General features: G+C 50.1%; 2 protein-coding genes across 2 annotated transcripts; both read left to right on the top strand.

The window, feature by feature from the left end:
- Nucleotides 1-9,958: 9,958 nt before the first annotated feature.
- Nucleotides 9,959-10,567, top strand: LOC136492363 (uncharacterized). Its single transcript, XM_066488410.1, has 2 exons — nucleotides 9,959-10,032; nucleotides 10,183-10,567. The coding sequence occupies exons 1-2, from the start codon at nucleotides 9,959-9,961 to the stop codon at nucleotides 10,565-10,567; spliced, it is 459 nt and encodes a 152-aa protein (XP_066344507.1).
- Nucleotides 10,568-20,966: 10,399 nt separating this feature from the next.
- On the top strand, nucleotides 20,967-25,756 carry LOC136493755 (uncharacterized protein At5g41620-like). Its single transcript, XM_066489902.1, has 3 exons — nucleotides 20,967-21,493; nucleotides 23,750-23,875; nucleotides 23,968-25,756. Exons 1-3 carry the CDS (start codon nucleotides 21,158-21,160, stop codon nucleotides 25,555-25,557), a joined length of 2,052 nt encoding a protein of 683 aa, XP_066345999.1. The 5' UTR covers nucleotides 20,967-21,157; the 3' UTR covers nucleotides 25,558-25,756.
- Nucleotides 25,757-26,556: the final 800 nt, after the last annotated feature.

Below are 26,556 nucleotides of genomic sequence, written 5' to 3'. Positions count from 1 at the left end.
AAAGGTCGAGATGACGGACTAGAGTGGGGGGGTGAATAGTCCTTTCTAACTTTAATCATGTCAGCTAACCGAAACAAATGTGAAATTAAAACAATCAGTCTAGCCAAGACTACACCCCTCTATCGAAGTTCACAAGCACCTTATAAAGATCCTAATTAGGCAACAAAGGTGTCTGGCTAGCTCGAGCTCACATGTCCAATTTTAGGAGCAAGGTCACGCAAACCTATGCCACTAGTATTTTGCACACCGAGGAGCTCCTACACAATTCTAGTAAGCAAAAACACAAAGCTTCAAAGCTCACTAGCAATGCTCAATAACAAGGCAACCAACGCCAAATTAGAGAGCACAAATATTTAGCTACACAAACTAAGCAATGTGACTAACAAGGTTACACAAACCGAATTAGCCACGCAAGGGAGCTACTTCTATGCTACACAAGCAAGAAGGTAACTAGTGAGCTACACAAGCTAACTAATTACAACAGCAACTACACAAGCATGATGTATATGAAAGTAATTACAAGCTTGTGTAAGGGGATTGCAAACTAACAGGAAGAACAATGTTGACACGGTGATTTTTCTCCCAAGTTTCACGTACTTGCCAACACGCTACGTCCCCATTGAGACAAGCTCCAAGGTTGTCGTCGGTCCTCTTGCTAGTGGTGACCCGCAAGTCACACTCACCCACGTGGAGTGCTTACCACAAGCTCTAGCACTTGACCCAGCTAGACCACTTGTCACCCTTCGTGTCTCACTCTACTAGAGTTGTTCTTTGCGGCTCCCGTGGGGTGAGCACAATGCCCCTCACAAAGCCCTTCTCCGAAGCATCATGCAAGCTTCTTGCGGGGTTCGACGGAGACCACCACCAAGCCATCTAGGAGGTGGCAACCTCCAAGAGTAACAAGCACCACTGGCTTACAAGACGACCACCTAGTGCCACTCAATGCAACCTCATGATGCAATCACACTAGAATCGCTCACTCACTCGATCGGATGAACACTATCAAGCTCAAGTGAGTTGGAGGGCTCCCAAGCACACCTACACAAGCCACCAAGGCTCAAGGGTGCTCCGCTCTCGGCCAAAGGCCGACCAACACTTCTATTTATAGCCCCACGGGCTAAAATACTCATTACCCCTTTACTGGGTAGATTTCAAAACAACCGGACGCGCAGGTTGTGTGCACCAGACGCGTTCGGTGCTGTGACCGAACGTGTTCGGTCGCTGCTTGACCGCCATGTGTCCCTTTCAAATTGTTTAGCCATTGGAGCCCAATGGCTATCTCTATGCACTGTAATACTACGTGATCGGACGCGCTGTTAGGAAACGACCGGACGTGGGAGACGCAGCATCCGATCGAGTCCAGAGAGCTCCCAGAGCCGCTCTAGGCTGACCGGACCGAAGGCTCCCAGCGTCCGATCAATTATTGCGCTAAAAACCTGAGACTTGCTGGTTCACACCTTTTTTATTTTTAACACATTTTAAACTATTTTTAAAATAGACAATGTTTAATTTTTTTAAAACTAACACTTTAGACGCGCCTATTTGCATGACGCGGCTAATTCACGCTTTTGTGCCATGCATGGAGGCGCGATAGGGGACAGTCAATGACTGCGGTGACTACTGATGTGGCAGGTTTGATGCGCCACCCATCATGGTGCGGCGGGGCTACCACGCCATGCATCACGGCACGGCAGCCCCTTGTACCCGGCCTCGCTTCCATTTCTCTCTCTCTCTGTCTCACTCGGCCACCACCACGCCGTGCCATGCCTACTGCGCCCCACCCAGCACGGCCGCGCCCGACATGCCACGCCATGCCGCCACCACACCTCGCCCGCTGTAGCTACGCCCGCCACGCCCGCCGTGCCCGACACGCCACGCCCAGCACGCCCCATCCCTCCGTGCCCTACCCCGCCCCGCACGCCCCATCCCTCCGTGCCCTGCCACGCCCGCCGTGACCGTGCCCGCCCGGCGAGCCTACAACCACCACGCCCGACGCGGACCACCCGGTGCTCCCACCCGCCGCGACCCCAGGCGCCACGCCCCCTGCTGTGCCCGCCATCGTGTGCCACTCCTCCTTGACTCCATCTCCATCTCCCCCTATCTCGTTGCCTCCCTTACTGCCGCCGTCCCTCCATCTTTCCACTGTCGCGCACCAACCGTCCCCACCATCGTCCTCTAGAAGAGGGGGATTGCCGCTGGCCGGCCAGTCATTGCCGCTGCCCTCCAAAAGTAGGCTGCTACTGGTTGGCCATTGCCCATAATCTTTGTCGAGGTAATGCTCTTCTGCATCTCTGTCAATTTTTTTGTTAGGGTTAGGATTCAAATTTAGTTTGACTGGATAGAGATTTATACAATTAGTTAGCAAAGATATTTAGTAAAGTTAGTAAATATAAGTTATGTATAGTTTTGCAGTTAGTTTTGCAGTTTGCTAGATATGTATAGTTAGTAAAGTTACTTAGTATAGTAAGTATAGGTATTAATATTAGTGTGTTTAGTGTAGTTAGTTAGTATAGTTAGTTAGAATTGTTGGTATAGGTATTAATATTAGATTTGTTAGTATAGTTAGTTAGTATAGGTGTAGTCAGTTAGGTAGTACGCACGACGATTTCGATGACCTGATGAAGTTTCTGAAACGCTTTTGTAGATGGATTGTTGTGTTAGAGTTTTCTATGGAGGAAGTGTTAGGAGAGAAGATGGTATGTTTGAGGATATGGAAGAAGAATTGGAATGGTTTGATGAACCTCCTAGCTTCAACGACCTTTGTGTCTATTTGAATGCAAAGTTTGGCGATGATTTCACTCTTAAGGGGAGGTTTGATACTGGGAAGACTAGGGCACACTATGTCCTGATGCCCTTGCGCGACCTTGCTCACTAGTCCTACTACAATAGGGTGCTCCAAGGTTCTAATGTGCCCATGGCTAAGGTGGTGGTGGAGAATGGGTACAGGATGCAGAGTGTCCTAGACGGGTCGTCCATTGACGGCGTTGGAGGCAATGAGCAAGAATTAGGGGTCAAAGGGGAAGCAACTCAGGGTAACATGGATTTGGATGGTCAGTTGATGCAGGAGCAGTTTCATTCAAGTCAAGTAGGCTGTATAAGCAATGACTTCGATGTGAACGAGTTTGAACTGGAAGAGGAGGAGGAGGAGGAGAAGAACAGGATCGGTGATGTAGTTAGCAGTGATTCGAACAATTTAGATGATGACCAGAGAGGTAGACATGCTATGGCAGTACCTATTCATGGTATGCCATTACCAGTACCAACTGAGGTTTTGCTTGCTATCCAGGCTTAGGGTAGACTAGTCATAGATTTGCCAGCAGATGATACCCCCTATGATTCATGGGGCAGAATTAGCGAAGCGCGATAGTATGTTCCACCACCACCTTACACAGTGACTGAGCTTGAGCAACTAAGGTCGATGAACGTACCTTTCAGGGGCTTTCTGAACTATAGGGATGTCAACATGATAGATATGGTAGTTTGTGACACTGGTCTCCAGATGTGTAGGAAATCATTGTATGACCATGAGAAAGAAATCCTTAGGAAGGGGATGATATTCAATACAATGTCTGAGACGAAGCTCTTCCTTTAGGACTATGCTATGTATCACCATAGGCCGTACAGCATCACTCATTTAGACTAGGAGTTGAGGTACCACGTGATATACAAAAATAGTTGTATATGGAGGTTAAATGCACGAAAGAGACAGAGTGATGGGAAGTGGAGGATAAGTAAAGTGGTCGAACCCCACACTTGCCTAACAAATAGGTGGAAGGAAAATCATCAGCAGCTCACTACACGTTACCTTGCCCATCATATATTGGGGCTCATTGATGACAATAATGATATTTTGGTGTCTTCTTTACAATAGTCCATTTCTGGATTCGTTAAGTATGATGTGAAGTGTGGAAAGGCTTGACGTATTAAACAAATTGCCCTAGTGATTCATTGGGGTAGTTTGGAGGAAGCATACAACAGGGTGCCCCACATCTTATGTGCAATGCATACTACAACCCTAGCTTGAAATGGTTTGTGGACACCGAAGTGATGTATTTTAGTGCATACAGCTGGGGCAGCGTGGTCCTAACATGGATCTATTGTCAGCTCTACATTGCCTGTCGATGCAGTACAGGAGGTGCCAACCTAGGAGGTTGTTCCCACCTACTATAGGTTTGGTGTTGGGAGCGATGGCCAGTCGAGAGGCCCGTTGTTCACGGTTTACCTGTAAGTGCATCATTTTTTTATTTTCCTCAAACTTGATGCCGTACTTGTGACGGACTATCCTATTTAATGCAGGCATGGAATCACATGGACGTAGGACCGACTGCTCTGTACGTCTGGCAATAAGTGGCGGTATAGGCAGTACTCGGACACGCTAGGCGTCCTGACACAACACCAGGTAAAGACCACTTTGATACTACTAGTCGGCGTTGTTGCTTTTTTATTATTTTAAAATCCTAACTGTAGTTACCTAACTTTCAGGTGAATTAGTGTCCTTGGTCCAGATTTGAGCTAGAGGGGTACCTGAGTCCTCGCACTGAGAAAGAGTTGGACGAGTGGCTTTTTAACGGGCCACTAATTTTCTTCCACGTGGTCGAGATGCACTACCCTATAAGGGTGTATAGGCAGTTCGGAAGATTGCAGCCATGCCCACCGCCGCTGTACACAACCAACAGAAAGTTGTATGGGTGCGACAACTAAAACATAATAATTTAGCAGTCATGTGCATACATACAACCACTAACTTATGTTAAACTTGTAGGTACGATCGAATGAATAGGTACAAGGAGAAGAATTGGGCCATGATGCACGCTCCGTTCATCCATGAATGGGATAGTCGGCAAAGGGTCCTGATCACCGAGATACTGCCGCACGACCAATGCAACTTCGACTGCTACCTCCAATGGTTGCATAGGAGTACCCGCACACATATACATGCCCCCAACACTAACAAGCCAATTGATGAGGACAAAGATGAGGATGACATCGCTGATGCATACGACGAGGCGACAAGGATGGAGATACAGCTTTAGAGAGCCCCACTACCGAGATACGTAGTAAGAAATTTGAATTTCAATACAACTGCACGTTGGTGTTTCTATGAATTGTAGTGATACGAACTTAGCTCGCTTGTGTATGCAGGCATCACAATTGACAAGTCTGTCCAACGAAGCAGCCGTGCAACTTCAAGACCTGCATATATACTCTTTCCTCCTCCCTTGCCTCCTTCATTGCCCTCTCCTCCTCTAACACCCTCTATCTCTCTGATCCCCATTTGTCAAGCCCAACATCAATCGGGTTACGAATACCGTGCTGTCTAGCAAACTCATGCATCTTGTTTCTGTGATGTTTAATGAATAGGTTGACGTAGTCAGGTCCATATCCCCTCTTCTATGCAATTACTTGCCTCCCCTTCAGTTCATCCAAGAACTTAGCTTGACCATCATAACATTCCCACCTGCATTTCATAGTGCTCTGTTCAAGCGAAAAATTATATCATATATGTCTTAGCAAAAAAAATACGACTTCATGTTTACCACAAAAATAACCAACCTCATCATAGTCAACCATATGGCTGCTATAATGGCCCATTCCAAGCTTCGAAAGGACAAGACCGTAGTTGGATTTAAGACCACATTCGCACTTGACAGGAGGTGCTTTGTAAATTAACCTTTCTTTCTTCTTTTTCTTTGCCTTTGGTGGCTTCGGCCATTGATTCTTATTACCGTAGAGCCACTCATTGAAACAACACTTGGCAAATCCATAATGCTATAAGAGAATACATTAGTACATGCACACATATAGAGATAAACATTTAAACATATACACTTTCCACTTACTTCATGTTTGTACGGACACACAAACTCCAATGTATTCTCAGGGTTTATCACAGCTCAATCTCCGCATTCGTATAGAGAAGGCTCCTCGAGTCGTCTAACTTCAGCTAGGTGCTTCTCCTTAGCCATCATTGGTAGGGGGTTAGGGGGTGGGACCCACTGCTGAAAGTGCTCATGTGGATGTCTCCATGTACACTAATCGTCGAAAAGGAGGTACCTAGGGTCAAACTTGTGTGCACCGTCAATCCACTAAAAGAAAAAGCACCTCTCATGGGCCTACGCAACAAGATTCCAACAAAATATTAGTAACCTACTTACACAAATAAAGAAAAAAGATAGTGGAAACAATTACTTACATTAAAATGACTGCATGTGTAGAAGCAATGCCGTTGTGTCTGGATGTCTCGATTGAAACACGTCGACCACGAAACCACAGTCATAGTTAGGGACATGGAGGTCAGGAGGGACGGGGGCATCTTTGCTAGACGCGTTGGGGTATAATTCTCAAGGATGACCCCGTTTTCGCCAAAACTCCTCCCAATATATTTCTTACATCTGACAAAACGGTTGTAATTTAACAAACAAAAATCAAAACATCACAAATTAATGTCAATGAGAACCCTTTGCATTACAACAAATAAAATATAACCTACACTTTGGTGCAAACTCTATCTTAGATGCAAACATGAAAACTATATAAAAACAATACTTTGGTTAATAAAAAATAAAATTTGGTACATCAACAGTGTGTCCATATATTTATTCACATATAAAAGTTGAGATGCAAACTCAAACAAGCAAAATTCATATAAAAATTGACCTTAGAATACATGGTAGTCATAATTCTAACTAACAAATTAACCTTAACATTGGCAATCCTAATCCTAATCCTTCAATCCAACGTTCTAACGAACTCATGTTTTCCTCCATACCCTAACTACTCATTCAAATCCTTCATTCCACCGTGGAGGCCGAGGAGGAGCTTTATTACCTTGACAAGGCCGAGGAGGAGCTTTGGGGAAGGTTGGCAGGGGGCCAACAAGGGAGGGAAATTCAGTGGCTGGCTGTGGGGGAGCTAGGAGGCAATGGCGCGGTGGTGCGGGCTGGGAGGCACGGCTGCGGGGGCTAGGCAGCACAGAGGCGGCTGCTATATGACATGGAGTCAAATAGAGAGAGAGAGGAAAGGAACTGGGTTGTGGGCCTCTGTTTGGCTCTGCCACACCCTAACGGGTGCCGTGTCATAGCCATGCCCTGATCGGTGGCATGGCAAGGCCTGCCATATCAGCGACCATCTTGGCAGGATGTTGCCACGTACGCATCCATGCCGCGCCGCTATGCTTGGTGTGGCAAAGTTGTTTCACCGCACCGTGCAAACAGGCGCATCCAAAAGTGTTAGTTTTGAAAAGAAAAATTAAACAGTGTCAGTTTTAAAATCAGTTTAAAAAATGTTTTAAAAATAAAAAAAATCACACCGGACCGGATGCGTCCGGTCGCTCTCTGCAATCATGCTTCAAGATATATCACTTTGACCTGACACTGAAGAGTAACTCGTCAGCGTCCGGTCACTCCACTAAGCCAGAGTTCGGTCACCTCGGTAACTCTGCCCACACCTGTCCAGAATACCGAATGCGTCCGGTATCGATATCGGACGCGTCCGGTCACGTCGGGAACACTGCCGCCTGAGTCAGATGCCGGACGCATCCAGTCCTCATATCGGACACGTTCAGTCACCCCATGACCAGCGCATTCAACTTCTTTTCACAAACATTTTTCAAGGAGTTAACCACTCAAGTGTGCCAACACCGCCAAGTGTACAACATCTTGTGCACGTGTGTTAGCTTTTCACAAACATTTTTAAGGAGTTAACCACTCAACTTGCCACGCCACTCGATCCTAGCAATGATGCAAAGTTAGATTACTCGAGTGGCACTAGATGATCGATATGCAAACAAGTTTGCCCCTCTTGATAGTACGGCCATCTATCCTAAACTCGGTTATAAACTTCTCTACGCACCTATGACTAGTGAAATGAAATGCCCTAGGTTATACCTTTGCCTTGCGCATTCCATTCCATCTCCAATGTCGATGCAACACATGCACTAACACGATCAACAATGATATGATCCACTTCATATCATCATGTGACCTTGTTCGTTCATCGATCTTGACCTCACTTGCTTTTCATCGTTGCCTTCGTCCATCGGCACCAAGTCTTGCTCAAGCTTCACCGCCACGCAATCCATTGCTTCAAAGCCTCTAACTTGCCCTTCTCGCTTGCAACCGGTCTATCAAGCCAAGTCATGTCTTGATCTTCTCCACCTTAGTCACATGACTCCATGTCATGTCTCATATGCAATGAGCTCTTTCATCATCACATGTGTGAGCTTTGCAACATCTCTGAGCCATTTCCTCCTCCATGGAATATGTTGCTCACACACATGTACCTATGGACTAATCACCTGTGTATCTCATATAAACACAATTAGTCCACCTAGGGTTGTCACTCAATTACCAAAACCAAACAAGGACCTTTCAGCGCCATGGACACGGTGGGCGCGTGTGCCATGGCCCGCTATGTGAATCGGAGGATCATCAAGGATGATGAAGCCCTCCCACACATTGCCTAGGCAAGCTAGAACACCCCTGCTATGGCGCCATTGCTCCATGGGCTTCCGAGGCCTGCAACACCTGAGGATCGTCGGGCCCATCGCGAGATTCGCACACTACTCGAGTGTACGGCAGCGCAACAAGCCGAAAGCTCATTGTCCCGACAATGCGAGCTCGACAGCAGCCAGCGCATGCCCTCGGAGTGACCCAACAAGGATGCATCAGTCCACCAGGCACCATAAGGTAGCATGCTATGCATCGCGGTCCTGGTGCATGAGCGTCTCGGTGGCAACTGTGATGCGCGCGACACCCTTGATGTCCACTGGTGTAACTGTGGCGATGTGAGGGAGGGAGCTAGCTGTGGCTACCACCCTCATCGTAGTGGATGCTATGACAACGGCAAGGACCGAAGTCTAAGCCCCGGCCTATCAAGACCTTAGGTCTTCGGCTGACATATCCTCAACGTTGCCTTCCCGCCACGGTATCGACCACCAACCAATATCTTGAAATACTCTAGGGAAATGAACCCTAGACTATGGCTCAAGGATTATTGGCTTGCTTTCTAAGCCGGTGGAGTGGATAATAATGACATCATTATCCACAACCTTCTATTGTTCTTGGCTGATTCGGCACGAACATGGTTGGAACACCTTCTGCCCGATAGAATCCAAAGTTGGGTGAACCTAAAAGAGATCTTTTTGGGGAACTTCTAGGGCATGTACATGCATCCTAGGAACCCATGGGATCTCAAAAACTACTGACAGAAGGCTGGAGAAACCCTCCATGGGTACATTCGGTGATTCTCCTGGTAGTGCAATAAACTGCCTAACGTCGCCGACGCCAACGTTATAAGAGCTTTCCTGTCTGCGACCACCTGCAAGTCCCTGGTTGACAAACTAGGATGTAAGGGCCCATGAACCACCAACGAGATCCTCGACATCGCCACCAGCCATGCCTTGGGCAAGGAGGCAGTCAGAGCGATCTTCGACTACCTCAAAGGCAAGGCAAAGCAGGATGAGGACGCTAGTGAAGGCGAATCCAACCATCCCATCAAGAAGAAGAACAAGTAGTGGCGCGAGGGATCGCTCGTGGCCACCATCGATCGCAAGGGGGTCTAGAACCCTACAGAGGGTACCCCGGACCACTTCAAGAAGATACTCGAAGGGCCATGTCTGATCCATTCTTTCTCCATAAAGTATCTATACAAGGACTACGCCCTCATGAAGCGGTTCTTGTCTGTAGGGTTCAACAAGGGAGGGCATGGGAAGGACCCCAAGCCAACCATGGATGACACCGAGGGGAGGGACGGTGGCTTTCTGATGCTGGATGGCTACCCCATGATCTTCAGAGGGTCGGCGGCCTACGACTCCAATCGCCGCTAGAAGCTCACGTGCCGCGAGGTCTATATGGCCAAACTAGCCATGCCTGTCTTCCTCCAGTGGTCGGAGTCCGTCATAACCTTTGATCGGACCGACCACCCAGAGAGCATCCCACAACTAGGGAGATAACCGCTCATGGTCGACCCGATCATCGGCACAAAGTGGCTCACCAAGGTACTGATGGATGGAGGCAACGGCCTCAACATCATGTACGTCGAAACGCTTGATGCCATGGGTATCGACCGATCACATGCATGACCGATCGAAGCACCTTTTCATGGCATCATGCCTGGAAAGTAGGCCATGCCACTTGGACAGATTGATCTAGTCATCACCTTTGGGGATCCATCCAATTATAGGACAGAAACCCTCACCTTCGAGGTGGTCGGGTTCCATGGAACCTACCATGCCATCCCGGGACATCCATGCTATGCGAAGTTCATAGCCACCCCTAACTATATCTATCTAAAGTTGAAGATGCTGACACCATGTGGGGTCATCACCATCGGCACCTCCTTCCAGCGCGCCTATGAATGCGAGGTAGAGTGCTACGATCATGCCGCAGTAATCATTGCCTCCAAGGATCTTGCGGCCATCGGGAAGGAGGTCACCGAAGAAGCATCTAACCCTAAGCGGTCGGTCAAGTCTTTCGAGGCAATGGAGGATGCTAGGGAGGTCCTCATAGACCCCAACGACTCCAAGGGCGAAGTGGTGCGCATTAGCACCATGCTTTCCTCCGAATAGGAAAGTGCGCTTATCGGCTTCCTCTACGCCAACAGAGACATCTTTGCGTGGAAACTCTCGGACATGCCGAGCATTCTGAGAGAAGTCGCTGAGCATGCCTTGAAGATTAGGCTAGGCTCCAAGCCGGTGAAGCAGTGCCTACGTCGCTTCGATGAGGGGAAATGTAGGGCCATTGGTGTGGAGATCGCAAAGCTATTGGTGGCAGGGTTCATTAGGGAAGTGTACCACCTAGAGTGGTTAGCCAATCCCGTCCTTGTACGAAAGAAGAATGGGAAATGGAGAATATGTATTGACTATCCCCATCACGTGGCCATTCATGGTCTAGGGGCTCGATCTGGTCGGACCTCTTAAAAGAGCGCCCAGGAGCTATACCCACTTGCTTGTCACCGTAGACAAGTTTATAAAGTGGATAGAGGCCCGACCGATCTCCGCGATCAAGTCCAAGCAAGCCGTGTTGTTCTTCCTTGATATCGTCCATCGCTTTGGAGTACTAAACTCCATTATCACAGACAATGGCACACAGTTCAGCAAGAAAAAGTTCCTCCAATTCTACAATGAATATCACATCCGCATTGATTGGGCCGCCATAGCGTAGCCCCACATGAATAGGTAGGTCGAGCGCGCAAACGGCATGGTCCTACAGGGACTCAAGCCTAGGATCTTTAATAGGTTGAACAAGTTTGGTGGACGATGGGTCATAGAGCTTCCCGTGGTGCTCTGGAGCCTAAGGATGACCCCCAGCTGGGCCACCGGCTACACACCGTTCTTCATGGTCTATGGTTCCAAGGCTATCCTCCTAACCGACCTTGACTATGTAGCGCCAAGGGTCAGGGCGTATGATGAATAGGGAGCTGAGGCATCCCTTAAAGATGCCATGGACCAGCTGGATGAAGCACGCGACATTGCCCTCCTCCGCTCAGCTAAGTACCAGCAAGCGTTGCACCGTTACCACAGCCGTCGAGTGTGGGTTGGGCCTTCAACATTGGAGACCTCGTCCTTTGCCTCGTCCAAAGCAACAAGGACCACCACAAGCTCTCTCCGTCGTGGGAGGAACCATATGTCATCATGAAGGTGCTCTGATCAGGTGCCTACAAGCTCAAGACCATCGATGGCGGAGTCTTCATTAATGCCTGGAACATCAAGCAGCTACGTCGCTTTGACCCTTAATAAACACACACTTTCTCTTATCAGTTTCGCTATCAAACTCCCTGACCTTTAGTGACACCCAACCTTAGCAACGGCGGGGGTTCGGGCCCCACTCGGGGGCTAATAAGAGCATACCTATCCGGTAGACATTCTCTACGCCCGACCCTCTCTCACGTTAAGGCCTAGAAGTGAGGTTTGTGGAAACAAACGATGAGTAAAACAGGTAGGACTACAAGAGACCTACACCTCGGTGGCTATGGCGCCTTTGCTCACCAGCGTGATCAGAGTTTTTTCCACACCCCAGGTTTTTTGGGCCTTAGTCACGAAAAGTGTCGGTGCACGTCTAAAAGTTTGTCCACCTGGCCAACTTTCTCAGTGCCTGACCCCCTATCACGTTAAGACCTAGGAGCTAGGGTTGTGGGAATAAGCTCTAAGTATAACTGGTTGGACTATAAGAAACCTATGCCCTAGCGGCTATGGCGCCTTTGCTCACTAGCGTGATTAGAATTTGCTCACCCGCATCCCGAGCTTTACGACCTTAACAATGGAAAGGGTCAGAATGCACTAACCTTTTTATACAAAAAGGAGAGAAGGGCTAAAAAGTTGTTTGGCTATAATGAAACAAGTTCATCGCCTGGCTTATCTGCCTCACTAAATTCTTGCGTGGGATATTCTCATCCTCTATCTTCGTAGGTAAGTCCTGTCCCAGCGGGGCAATACACGTCGATCGGACGGCTTAGCCACTATCGAGGGATGGGTAGGAAGTAGCAAGATGCCCCACATGGGTTATGCCAACCCTGTTATGAATGCCGAACCTGGATTCCGCTCAAACATATCCAGTAAGAACTCCCTGAACCCATCACTCATGCCATTGAGGTAATTCCATCGAACGATTCAGGCCGCTACCGAGAGATGAGTCACCCTTACTTTATGCGCATTAATTTCGCTATCGAGCCCTCGACCCCAGCAATGGCAAGGGGTCAGGTCTCGCTCAGAGGCTGGCAAGAATGTCTATTTGGTAGACATTCTCGATGCTTGACCCCTTTCTCATACTAAAACCTAAATGCAAGGTGTGTGGAAACAAACGCTGGGTCAAATTGGTCGGACTTCAAGAAACCTATGCCTCGACAGCTATGGCGTTTTTTGCTCACCAACATGATATGAGTTTGTTGCCCGCACTCCAAGCTTTATCCTCTGCCTTCCCAGGAAGGATTTGGAGGGGCCCACCTATGGAATCTCCATCGAGGAGAGGCCAGTAGATCGCCTAAAGTTGATCGAACAGCTTGAGCCACTGCCGAGAGATGGATAGAGAGCGGTGGGATACCCCATGCAGGTTACACTAGTTCCATCACGAACGATGGACCCAAACCCCACACAGACATATCCGGTAAGAGCTCCCTAAATCCGTCACTCTAGCCATCGAGGTAACTTTACTGACCCCCACTTTTCTTTTCTATTGCATGATCATTCATTCATCCATTCTCATGCATGCATTCATTCATTCATTTCATTCATCCATACATTCATCCCATACATCCAAGCATTGCATATGCAATTGCTGCATCACAACGCTTCGCATCTGGTCACGAAGCGGTAGTCGTCTCATTCGATATGAGCAGCGACCGACCGAGGTTCGAAGGCCAGTCTGTGAAGGGCTCGAGGCCGCCTTGCATCAAACAGAGCCAAGGGAGAAAAATATAGATGAGCCCCAACAGCCTTGCTTGACCCCGCTCAGAAGCGGATAGGGACATCTAGACCTTTCTCGTTTGATCCTAACCACGAGCCAAGCCCATAGAATCTCCATCGATGAGAGGCCAACGGGCCACATGAGTCGCTCTCTAGAGTGACACGAGCATCTACCAGGAGGTGGGTTAAGGAGCAGTGGAATGCCACATGAGGGCTATGCCGACCCCATCAGCGAATGACGGACCCAGATTCCACTCGGACATGCCCGTTAGCGAGCTCGCCGAGCGTGACACTCGAGCCATCGAGGCAAGTGTCATTAGCTCAGCCCCTTCGGTTGCAAAAACCATAGACGGGGTGACGCATGAAACACGACTGACCCCCACCGAGCCCCACGGGGCTCGAGGGCTCGAGCCGCCCAACCTAAACTTGGGAATCCACCTAACTGGGGTTCAAAGGCTGGCCCACGAAGGGCTCGTGGCCGCCTCACGTCGAACAGAGCCAGGGGAGAAAACACAGATGAGCCCTAGCGACCTCTGCCCGACCAGCTCAGAAGCGGATAGGGTCATCTCAACCTTCTTGTTCGATCCTAACCTCGAGCTGAGCCCATAGAATCTCCACTGAGGGGAGGTCAGTGGGCCACCTGAGTTGCTTTCTAGAGCAACATGGGCATCTACCGAGAGGCGATTTAAGGAGCAGCAGAATGCCACATAAGGGCTATGCCGACCCCATCATGAATGATGGACCTAGATTCCACTCAAACATGCTCGATAGCGAGCTCACTGAGCACGTCACTTGAGCCATCGAGGCAAGTGACGTTAGCTCAACCCGTCCAGTCACAAAAACCACAGACGAGGCGATGATCACAAAGACGAGCCGACCCTTGGCTAGACCCCTGCTACGCGTGGGGGCTCGAGGAAAGTTGGACTCGCAAGGAGACCGAACACGTGGTCATAGAACGATGGCTCAGATCCTAGGGAGGGGGTACACACAAAAAACAAGAGATGCTTTCCCCTACTAGTTTTGCTATCCTCTCCTCGATCTTTAGTGACACCTGATTCCAGCAATGGCAAGGGGTCGAGCCTCACTTGGGGGCTGATAAGGGTACACATACACCCTTTCTAAAACAGTCGCCACACCCGACACCCTTCCTCATGTTAAACCTAGTAGCAAGGTCTGCGGAAACGAACGACTAAGCAAGGCTGGTTGGACGAAGAGAAACCTATGCCCCAGCGGCTACGACACTCTTGCTTACCAGTGTGATCAGAGTTTCCCTCCAACACCTTGAGCTCTACAGTCTTAATAAACGGAAGGGTCGGAACGCATGAACCCCTTTTCACACATAAAAAGGGAGGAAAAACAAATCTGTTCACACCAAAACAAAAGAACAAACTTGGTCAAACGAAACAAAATAACAAGTTTTTTTAAATGATACACAAGGGTCGGCACTTTCCGCTGATTACAAGAATGATCAACTGACCAATTAAACTAACTAACCCCTCTAGGAAAGAACTATGCCTTTGATCCTGTTCGCCAGGTCTTGCAAAAGGGGAGCCACTACCGCTTCCATCTCCTCTAGCTCATGGACTTCATAGCCAGGCGTGAGGCCGTGGCTCATCGTCTCTAGATTGATGCTGTCCCGATAGTGAGAATGAGCAATCATGAAGGATTGATTGACCCCAGTGTGAAGGGCAATCCTCTTGAGCTGGCGCTCCCGCGTCATGATCTCGACAACATAGGCCATGAGCGAACTGGTCCCCTCCGACCATACCACCTCAAGGTCATCGTAGACCACTCCGAGGGCGGCGCTTAGGATACCAAGCTCGTCGTTCTTCGCCTGAAGATTCCTCCTTGCCTCGGCAAGGTCCATGGCCAGCCTAGCAGAAATGCTCTTGGTCTCCAGCTTCTAGGTCATCCTGTTTCTGAGCTCGGCCTAGAGGGAGCCGACCTTCTGCTCTGCATCATCGTGCTCTTGGCAGGCTTGGTCATGCTCTCAAAAGGCCTAGTCACGCTACTCATGGGCCACACCATGCTCCGAGCAGAGCCTCTCCATGGTTTGGAGCAGCTCATCATGCTCCTTGCACAGCCGAGTAACTGCCATGGCATCTAGACTTGCCTTCTTCTCTAGGGCCACGAGCTTCTCCTTGCCCCCCAACTTTAGCTCTCTTTCCTTCTCAACCTCGGCCAAAAGGTTAAGGATCCACTGGTAAGTCTCGATGTCCTTCTAGAGCAGCTCGTCCTGCTCCTTCCTGACCTGAGTGGCCTCCTCATCATCCCTCTGTGATCTTGTCGATAGGCCTTGAACACCTTCTCAGCCTCGTCAGTGTCTCGACGGGCCTTAGCCACCCACGACCAAAGACTATCTGCTTCCTCGGCGAGGGGAGTTAGCTTGGCCATCCTCTGCTGGGCGGCAATAAGCTGAGCGGTCACCTCCCCGCGTAGCTGTGCCTCCTTGACAAGGAAGTCCTAGGTCTCCTTCTATTAATGAAGGAACCAAGACTTCCCCTAGCTGCGAGCTATGTGGGACTACAGGGAAACAATGGTCAGAATACAAAAACTATATAGAGAAAGAAAAGGGCAAGAAGTAGGATCAGGCGAATACCCATCTAGAGGGAATGACAATGTTGCGCAAGGCACCCCTAGCATGGTCCAAGGCTTCCAGCATAGATGTGGTCCCCACATTGAGGCTCTCCCACTCTATGCTCTTAGCGTCGTTGTCGAGGGTGAAGAGCGTCGACACTGGATCCTACGGATTTGTCCACCAGAGCAGGGGCTCACCCCTTGCGGGCGAGTCGTTGCCTACCAACGTCAGTGCCAGGGATGACTCCCCACTAGTCCCAAGCGCTATCGGCCTCTCTACCACCACCATGACTCCCAAGGACCCCTCGGCCATGTCCCCCTCTATCCGTCCCATGCCAGACGCCATCTCTTGGGCCGTGGATGGCGTAGGTCGCACTAGTGCCTCAGGCGCTGCTGCGGTTGCATCCGATCGTGACCCATCTGTCATGACCGCTGCCTCCTCCACCTACATTGGGGGGTCACGACTGGTTATGTCGTACCCACCACGGTTGGCACCACTAGTGCGGTCGACAGCCCCATCCGCCTCATCGTTGGTAGTGGTATCGTGACCATCACCGGCTGCTCTATGACCTTCGAAGGCACCCTTTGATCCCTACGTCCACCCGTCCCGTCAAGGGCATAGGCACCACCATGGATAGTGTCCAACTGGCTGACAGCATAGTCATATTGGTTCTGCTCCTGCCCAAAACGGGTGCAACACCAGCCGATGGTTGCCACCTCAATTGGAGGGCGACGCACTTCTTCGGCGCTGGTGCCAAAGGATTGCGCTGCCTGTCGACGCTGCAAGGGACAAAAAGCATAAGCCGTGATGAAATCCAACTAAAATAGAAAAAAAATAGAGGAACTGATAACTCACCTTGACGCCATCGGGTGGCAGATGCATTTGGGGAGCGAACCCCTGACCTCTGCTTCGCCTCATCGTGGCGAGGCCGTTTAGAGCCCATCCCCTGCTCCTAGGTAGAGGGGCTCGCTACCCTTGACTCTTGGGGCACGATGGTAGAGCCACCTACCTCCACTGACATCTTAGGCGTGGCAGTAGAGCCGCCCGCCCCCATTGACTCCTGAGGGAGGTAGACGGTACGTCCCGCCTCCGCTAGCTCCACGAACATACCCTCTCCTCCATGGAACGGGAATGGTCTCGACTTCTGCAAGGATGAACTAATACCTGTCAGTGCATCCTCGTTCTCTAGGATGTCCCACTCGACATCATCACCATCATCATCGTCATCGTCGTTGTCGATTTCCTCCCCCCATTCCCATGTCTGTAGCTTTCGCTGCCTCTTTCTCTTCTTGTCCTCCTTCGCCTTTCTCGGCTGCCCTCACAGACGAATCCCTTGGCAACGACGCCGGGTGATCCATGAAGATGAGGTCCCTCGACTTGTCTCACCCCTCTTAAAGTTAGTATCAAGAGGTTGGAAAATCTATTGAAGAGAAGGCATGAGAAAGGTAAACTTACGAAGACAATGTGGCCTAGTTTCGACCGCATCGGAGGATGTCCCGACACTGGGTAGATGAAATCGAGGGGGCCACCTGCATTGTCCCGCGAGAGCTCCATTGCCTCCTTGATGCGTTGCGTGATCTCAGAGTTGAGGAGCGCCCCCTCGGTGAGCACCGTTCCATCGAACGACGCCTCAGGCGCCATCGTGTACAGCGGGAGCGTGTACATCATCAACGGCGCCACCCTCCTTGCGTGGTAGGCCCCCGATGATGCCCGACCCCTTCAAGCCATTCTCCTTGAGGTTATGGATGGTGGCGATGTGGTCTTAGATCTTCTTCTTGTCCTTCTCTAGGACTCCCCACTTCCTCCATGACTCCAGGACCTCTTCGATCAGGCGCTCGGTCAACTCCGATAGAGGGGCGACGGCATCGTTCTTGAGGTAGAACCACTACGAGTGCCACCCCTCGTTGGACATTGATAGCCGCATCGATGGGTACTTGCTGACCCAATTGTTCCAGAGCTAGATGCCGGTGCACCCCATCGGCATGTGCAGCTCCTACCTACCGCTCTTCTCCCTCTTCTTCTAGAGGGTGACGGCGAAGAAGTACCTCCACAAATCGAAGTGGGGGCTGATATCTAGAAACCCCTCGCATAGGGCGATGAACGCCGCCATGTGCTGGATCCCGTTGGGATTAAGATGCTGCACTTCGATCTTGTAGTAGTGCAGCAGCCCTCGAAGAAATCTATGGGCGGGGGTCGCAAACCCACGCTCGTAGAAGTGGGTGAATGACACCACATAGCCGTCAGGCGGCGACGACATGTCCTCCTCGCCGAGCAGCAGCCACTCCTCGGCCGTGGTCCGCACATGGAGAAGACTACGATGGATAAGGCCCTCCATGCGTTGGAAGGTGATGTTAGAGCGGCACCATGGATCCATTGGAGATGGGGGCGGATGGATATGAGCTTGGCGACCGCTAGGATGAGGAGACAGGAAACCTGAGCGATTAATGGCAGTGGTCGTGGATGTGAAGGCAAGGATGGAAGGTATGGAATCCGAGGGGTGAACCCTTTGGTTTTATAGGGGCGACGGATATGAGAAAACCAACCGCCCGCCTAGATCTCCGCACCTACCATTATCTGCCACAATGTCTCATCGTGGGACGTGCGCACGCAATCTCTGTCCGTCCCCTCAAAAAACTCACTGCATGTTTTGCCTCTCCGGACGGGCCACGACTCATCACGAGTAAGAGAAATACGGATCTAAAAGCGCCTCTATGGCCCGACTGGGCCTAGGAGTTCGTAGGTTGGCCCATCGATGGGTTCGACAACTGCTCTAGGTGCCTTTAGGGTGAGAGATAGAAAGGGATGGGCCTGCTAGCGGCTAGTACCCGGGCGCACGAGCTCCATGAGCATCTCGACCCACGTTCGAGTCTCGGTCGGTTACAATCCATGGTTTTTTTGAAGAAAGGTACTTAGCCCTCGAGACCGATCGAACGGACCCAGAACTATATGGATTGATCGCTGAGAATCTAGGGTCAGTCACCAAGCTGACTCAAGCTAGATCCCCACGAACAGGATACTGGGGGCCCCACTTAGACTAGCCTATTAACAGCTCGTCGGGTGCCATAATTCGTCCTTAAAGGAAAATCGTGGCACGGCTCAGCTCCTCCATTTTTATCGAAAAAATGCTTAAGGGAACACAATCATAAAGACGAACCGATCCTCGACCAGACCCCTGCTACAGGAGGGGGCTCGAGGAAAGGGAATCACCACCCACAGGTCACGCTGTGGGCAACAAAAGAAGGCCGAGGCCTTCAGATTCCTCCCATTCAGAAAAGCCTTCGAAGGAGTATTCTACTCCTCCGTAGGCTCGGGGGCTACGGTCGAGGACCAATACTAGGGTATCCATAGAGGATGAGCTAATAACCATCAACATTGATTCATCCGAGCAGTCAAGAGCGCGAACATAGCTCCAACCGACTCCTAGATGTGCAAGCTCCGCCTCGGGGGACGGGCTCCGCCTCGCCCGACACTTAGGCCACGGGCTCCGCCTGGCCCGACCTCTGAGGGCGGGCTCCGCCTCGCCCGACACTAAGGCCACGGGCTCTGCCTCGCCCAACCTCTGAGGGCGAGCTCCGCCTCGCCCGGCCTCTGGGGGTAGGCTCCGCCTCGCCCGACACCCAGGTCGTGAGGTTTCGCCTCGTCCAACCTCTGAGGGCTTGCTCCACCTTGTCCGGCCTCTAGGGGCGGGCTCTGCCTCGCCTGACCCTTGGGTTTGCACTCAGCCTCGCCCGACCTTTAAGGGCAGGCTCCGTCTCACCTGACACCAAGGTCACGGGCTATGCCTCGCCCGACCTCTGAGGGCTGCCTCCGCCTCACCCGACCTCTGAGGGCAGGCTCCGCCTCGTCTGACACCGAGGCCGTGGGCTCTGTCTCGCCCAACCTCTAAGGGCTGGCTCCGCCTTGCCCAGCCTCTAGGGGCGGGCTCCGCCTTGCCCGACCCTTGGGTTTATGCTCCGACTCGCCTGACCTCTAAGGGCGGGCTCCGCCTCGCTCGACACCGAGGTCGCGGGCTCCGCATCGCTCGACCACTGAGGGTTGGCTCCGCCTCGTCCGACCTCTGAGGGCGGGCTCAGCCTCACCCGACATTAAGGTCGCGGGCTCTGCCTCGCTTGACCTCTGAGGGCTGGCTCCGCCTCGTCCGACATCGAGGTCGTAGGCTCCGCCTCGCTCGACATCTGAGGGCTGGCTCCACCTCGCCCGGTCTCTGGGGGGGACTCCGCCTCGACCGACCCTAAGGCCGGGGGATCCGTCTGGCCCGACGAAGACCCATACCGTCGCCAACCACTTTAGGTCCAAGCGAATGGGCCTGGATCAAAACTCTGACACCAGGGAGGTGACCGGCACGCCTAGATATAACCCGTGGCCATGACGGGCCATACCTGGGATTCACATTAGGAACAACATCAGCGCGTACCGGTGTTGTTCTACCTAACCCTCGTACGAGCACTGACAGGCGCGTCAGTTCACTACGATGCCCGCCAGGACGGAGTGGAGCGCCACGACCGGGAGACGACGCCTGCGCATGAGGGTCGACGGGACCCACGTAAAGGAAAAGAAGGACCTGGCGATTTTGGAGGACTTCTTCTCCTTCTCCCCTCTTTCCTATCTACTGTAACTCGTGCTTTCCCTTGCCTTTAAAAGAGAAAGCAGGGCGTCCCATAAAAAGCATCGTAACACATCGCATCAGTTGGGACTTGAATCCATCGAACCCCGAACCGACCAGAACATACAAGCACACAGCCGGGAAGCGACCGAGCTCTCGGCATCCGTTCGATCCTCTTACCAGAGACTTGGGACTTATCTCTCTCGATCGTTTGGAACCCTTACTACGAACTTTCAGCGCTAGTAACACGAGCAGCAGCAACGAACTGAATGTAGAAAGATTCTATCAAAACCTATATAAACCTCGTGTCCTCTTAATACACTATTCAAGTTAGACGGACAAAAAAAAAATTTAATACCGGTGGCAACTCGAAACACCGACGCATTTCCATTTCCCAACGCCCACCCCACCCGGCCACCCCCAACGTCTCTCTAGCGGTCTAGCCTCTGCCTCTCGCACACCGCTCCGCGTGCGCCGTGCGTCGCCCGCACTCCGCGGCTCTGCGCGTCCGCCTGTTGTGCTCTGCTCCCCACCCGATGCTGCCGCCGGCGCGGGCCGTCCCGACCCACAGCCGGAGATGAGCTCCAGGAACCGCTCCGCCGCCGCCTCGTGCGCTGCCCCGGCCGCGGCGCCGTCTCTCCGGACGCCGCGGCGCCTGAAACGGAGGCCGGTTAAGGCGCCGGCGGGCGCGCCCGGCGGCGGGTGGCGGAGCGGGCCCGCGACGCCGCTGCTGAAATGGGACGTGGCCGGCGGGCGTGGGGAGGGGAGGAAGGCTGGCGCCGCCGACGAAGCGCGGGAGACAAAGGCGAGGGAGGTGTCGGTGCGGAGGCTCGCGGCTGGGGTTTGGCGGCTGCGCCCGCCGGAGGCCGTGGCCGGGGGCGGCGGCGAGAGCAGGGTCCGCGTGGGTGTCGAGGTATGTTCATGCTGTGCTGCTTCAGCACCTGCTCCCCAGCTAGCTTGTTTGTTTCGTTTTCGGCTTGGTGTTGAGATGCGGCCAATAGGAGGCGCCGGGCCCGTGCTTTGTGCGCTCTTGTACATCAGCTTCTCCTAGTGCCATTTTCATTGATGCGTAGGAGCATCGTTTTGGTGTTTAGTGAATAAAAATGTGCGCTTTAAAGATATTTTCCTTGTCCCCCCTACTGTTTATACGCTTTTGAATCACAACTGTTGAGATTTGTAGTCAGAACACATGCTACGTTGGTGCTCTAGGACATAGATAGACCTCTCGCACTGTTTTGGGCTGACACCCTTCCATTTTTGCTAATTTGAGCTGCTTAATTCGCCTAAACTCGATTAGCGTAGTCAAATCTTGGTACGAACCAAGTCTCCTCAATGAATCCTCAGCACTACCACACACTGCGCATTGCCATGTCGACGCATTTAGTACTCGCCTGGACGTTAGATGCGTTGCGCTGAAGCATGGCCATTTATGAAGGCGGCCGTGCAGCAGGCACGGTACGGTGGCCGTGATCCTCTTCCCATGAATTTTTACCCATCCATCCAACAGGCGCAGCGTTGTCCTGTGCCCGGATCTCCTCATGTGATTCCTGAACATGTATGGGGCCCAATCATCGGATCCTCTCGTAGTCTCCATGCCCCTGCCCGTGCAATCACAAATGCACTGCCCGTGCGTTTTAGCCTTTTGTGGTTCATTGGCTCATTGGCTGGCCTGGCCTGGCCATCAGTGCGGGTGTGCACCTTCAGTTTTAGCCCGATTCAGAGTGGAGCTTGGAATTTGGATCGTCAAAGGCCTGTCAGGGTGTGAGCTTCCGAATCGGGCAAAATGGCTCTCAGCTCTTGTGCCTGCAGCAACAAACACTGATACTGGGTTCAGGAGCACGTGGTCCTGTTTAGCTGCTTGTCTCATGCTATTGGAGACCATCCTAGTGCCCTTCCAGGAAATCGTTTTGAATTCTGAAGCTTTAGCCCTTAGGTTGGGATGAAAATGCTAGCCAACAAACATGACGATGTTACCGACGCAATAGATGTAGGTTCTCTGTATATGATTCATGTAGGTTCTCTGTATATGATTCGGTTTGATAGGGGTCTCCACGTGATGATTGTTTGGGCCCCTATAGATTCTCCTTGTTCTTTGAAACTGTCTACTGAAAATTCATTTTTTTTTGTATTAAACGTAGTATGTCTGTGATGTTCTTTTCTAGTCACAGTTTACGAAATAGCAACATGAACATGTGCAGATCCAGTGCTACTCTCTGGATAGATATGCTTAATCATGGAACAGTCATGGAAGTAAACTTTATTATAAAAATGTTATTAATTCATTTTTGTCTTCTTTTTTTTTTATAAAAAGGCACAATAGTCATTTTGATCCCTCAACTGTTACTTGAGGCTCAATTTCATCCCTAAACTTTCAAAACAGCCATTTAGGTCCTCAAACTTTAGTTTTAGGCTCAGTTTCATCCTTGATGATCGTTTCAGTCCTCAAATTTTGCATTTTGGGCTCAATTTCATTCATAAACTTTCAAAGTCCATTTAACTTCTATTTTCAACTCAATTTTGTCTATTCAAAAAAAAAAACTTTATCTTTTAGGCACAATTTCATCCATAAATTATCAAAATTATAGATCTGCTATTGTTTTAATTTATCCGTGTATTCTTAAAGAATAACACTATATCTTTTAGGCTTTGTTGTTGTTGTTGTTGTTGTATTCTTAAAGAATAAATAGTGTTCGATGCAACTGTAATTGCTCCCACAAATATCATTTAGTCGGATATATATAAATGGTACCATTATAAGGTAACACTAAAAATAACAGTTTGGAATTATTAATGGCCACGAAAGAGTTTTTGGATGAATATTATTTTTCTATCTCCAATCGCTGGTGGTGTTAGAGCTAACCAGGTGCAATAGTGCAGCGTTCCACATAGAACGTAGACAAAGTTGCGTTGAAAATAAAAGTTTAAAGAACAAAATACACTTTCATAGTTTATAAATGAAACTGAGCCCAAAATGCAAAGTTTGAGGACTAAAACGATCATCTTCATATTTCTAGGATGAAATTAAGCCTAAAAGTATAGTTTGGGGACTAAAACGTCCGTTTTGAAAGTTCAGGGAGGAAACTGAGCCTCGAATAATAGTTGAGGGACCAAAATGGCTATTCTGCCAAAAAAAAAAGTGTCATATTCTGATATGTGCCTAATGTGACAGCATATCCCAAGGCATCTACAAGTCCAGCTTCTGAAGCAGAACACTTCAGGTCATCACCAGAGTTTGAAGAATGAGGTTTCAAGCCCCATATCTGTTTTGGAGAGGAAGAGTGGAGAGCTCCACAAGGTGGGAGAGATAACCCACAAGACTTTCATTACCTGCTTTTACTTGTATAAGCCTGTAAGATCATTGACAGTTTGACAAAACAAATTTTGCAGGTACAACTTCATGCTACTTCTGCTATGCTGCCTGTTACTACCATGGAGAAGGCAACAAAGTGGGAGCCTGGGGACATAAAGGGAATGGAATCACATGATGCGTATCTGATAGCCAGCCAGCTAAATCTTCTTAATGAGCAGCAAGACACAGTGTATGTTGCTAACCTCCAGATGGAGCTCCAGCAAGCACGCGATAGGATAAGTGAGCTGGAAACTGAGCGGCGGTCAGCTAAGAAGAAGCTTGACCACTTGTTCAAGAAACTTGCAGAGGAGAAAGCAGCATGGAGGAACAGGGAGCATGAAAAGGTGCGTGCTATTCTTGAAGATATGAAGGCAGACCTTGACCATGAGAAGAAAAAACGGAGGCGTCTGGAGATGATTAACTCGAAACTCGTTAATGAGTTGAAGGAGGCTAAGATGTCAGCAAAACAGCTGTTACAAGAGTATGATACAGAAAGGAAGGCGCGTGAGCTCACTGAGGAGGTGTGCAACGAGCTAGCAGGAGAGGTGGAGGAAGACAAAGCTGAGATTGAGGCCTTGAAACAGGACTCCCTGAGGCTGCGAGAGGAAGTAGACGAGGAGCGGAAGATGCTGCAGATGGCTGAGGTGTGGCGTGAAGAACGGGTGCAGATGAAGCTTGTTGATGCAAAACTTACTCTCGACGCAAAATACACACAGCTGAGCAAACTGCAACAGGATGTTGAGGCGTTTATTGCTGAATGCAGTACTGCAAATGGCGACATAACAGTAGTAGAGGAAGCAGAGAACATAATACAGGCAACCAAGTCAGTCAGAGCCCAAGATGCTGAATTAAGATATGAGCCACCACCAGCATCAGAAGACATATTTTCCATTTTTGAAGAGCTGCGTCCAAGTGAGGAGCCTGTCATCAAGGAGATTGAGCCATGCTACAAGAATACCTCTGCCAAATGTGAATCAGAAATTCAAGAGGCTAGCCCAATGACCGATATATTCCTTGAAAAGAAAGCCAAGGCATACTCAAACAAAAGCCCTAAAGATGAAAACGACACTGAAGATGGCAGCAGCTGGGAGACAATAAGCCATGAAGATATGCAGGGTTCAAGTGGTTCACCTGATGGAAGCAAACCTTCAGTCAGCAACAAGATCTGCGACGGAAGCATTTCTTGGAAGAGCAAAAATGGTTTCGAGTATATGGAGAATGAGAAGCTCAAGGATGACTTAGCTGATACCTACCTGACAAGCATGAACCAGCCCAAGAAGAAAGAATCAGCCATTTCAAAGCTCTGGAAATCGTCCCGCCCAAAGAACAGCGAGATATGCAAGAAAGATGCCGTTGAAACGGTAAATGCAAGATCATCCAATGTACGGCTCTCAGTTGGGACTTATTCCACTGTTGAAAGTGGCGTCCAAGAAATAGGACTCAGTCCACCGAGCGTCGAGCAGTGGAGCTCGCCGGACTCGATGAACATTCAATTCAACCGGGGCTTCAAGGGCTGTATAGAGTACCCGCGGACGTCCCAGAAGCACAGCTTGAAGGCAAAGCTCATGGAGGCACGAATGGAGAGCCAGAAGGTCCAGCTCCGCCAGGTGCTCAAGCAGAAGATCTAGTGCATTCCAGAACCAGAAGGCGAAACATTGTAAACCTAGAATTTAATCCGAGGAATAATGTCAGGAGTACCTAGATGCTTTGTTTTTTCCCGTTTTAGAGTAACCTGTAATGCATGTACAACAAGGGCTAGAAAGAAAAGGGACAGGGCTGGCCTTTGTGGGCTGTCTGGAGCCTTTGCTGCTTCTGTATCTTGCTTTAGTTTTGGTGTTATTGTTCGATCTGATAGGCTATTGTGAGATCCATCATGATGTACAATATAGACAAACAAGCAGCAACGTTGAGACAAAATGCATCCCTTTTGTAAGACTGTCTTCAACGACCGCGATCCAAAATAGAAGACTTATTTATTCTTTGGGTAGCGCTACAGATAAAGGGTTCAATACCTATTTTTGGTCTTCTCTAAAACAAGACCCAAAAGACAACCCTTTCTACAAATAGGTCTTCAGGAGTCAGGAGAGAGGATACTCAGATTTGGGTTATACCTCTCGTGACACCTAAAATGGGTCTTCCAAATAGGTGCTCCGTTAGAGGCTATATGTATTGTGTTGGAGACTCATTTTAGGTTTGGCCTCCGCATTAGGTCTCCTGTTGGAGACAGCCTAAGCAGTTCCCAGTGTTTTTCTTTATCATTTCCAGTGTTTTAATTATTCTTGTGCAACTCTTATTATGTCTATGGTCCCTTACTTTCATCATGTTATTAATGTTTTATGCGAAAATCTGTTCCTATGTTATGGAAACTTAGAAAGCCGTGGACTACGAAAGATACCATGCCTTATTCTGGACATTTACTATCAAAGTCAAGAAGGCCTGTGCACCTGTGAATCAGCCCAGCCTTGCAAACATTGCAGTAACAAAGTGGCTTGAGGGACTTGGGATCTCTACGTGCTTCAGCAGCTCTGCTTCTGCAACCAGAGGAGACGAGACTGACGAAAGCCATCTGCACCCGGAGCGTAGCGTGCAATGCATTGATGCACAGGAGACTAGACACAGTACCCATG

This window comes from Miscanthus floridulus, chromosome 11 (assembly GCF_019320115.1).
Source record: "Miscanthus floridulus cultivar M001 chromosome 11, ASM1932011v1, whole genome shotgun sequence".
Lineage (NCBI taxonomy): Eukaryota > Viridiplantae > Streptophyta > Magnoliopsida > Poales > Poaceae > Miscanthus > Miscanthus floridulus.
Note: the sequence above shows the minus strand (reverse complement) of the source record. Positions and strands in the feature narration are given on the sequence as shown.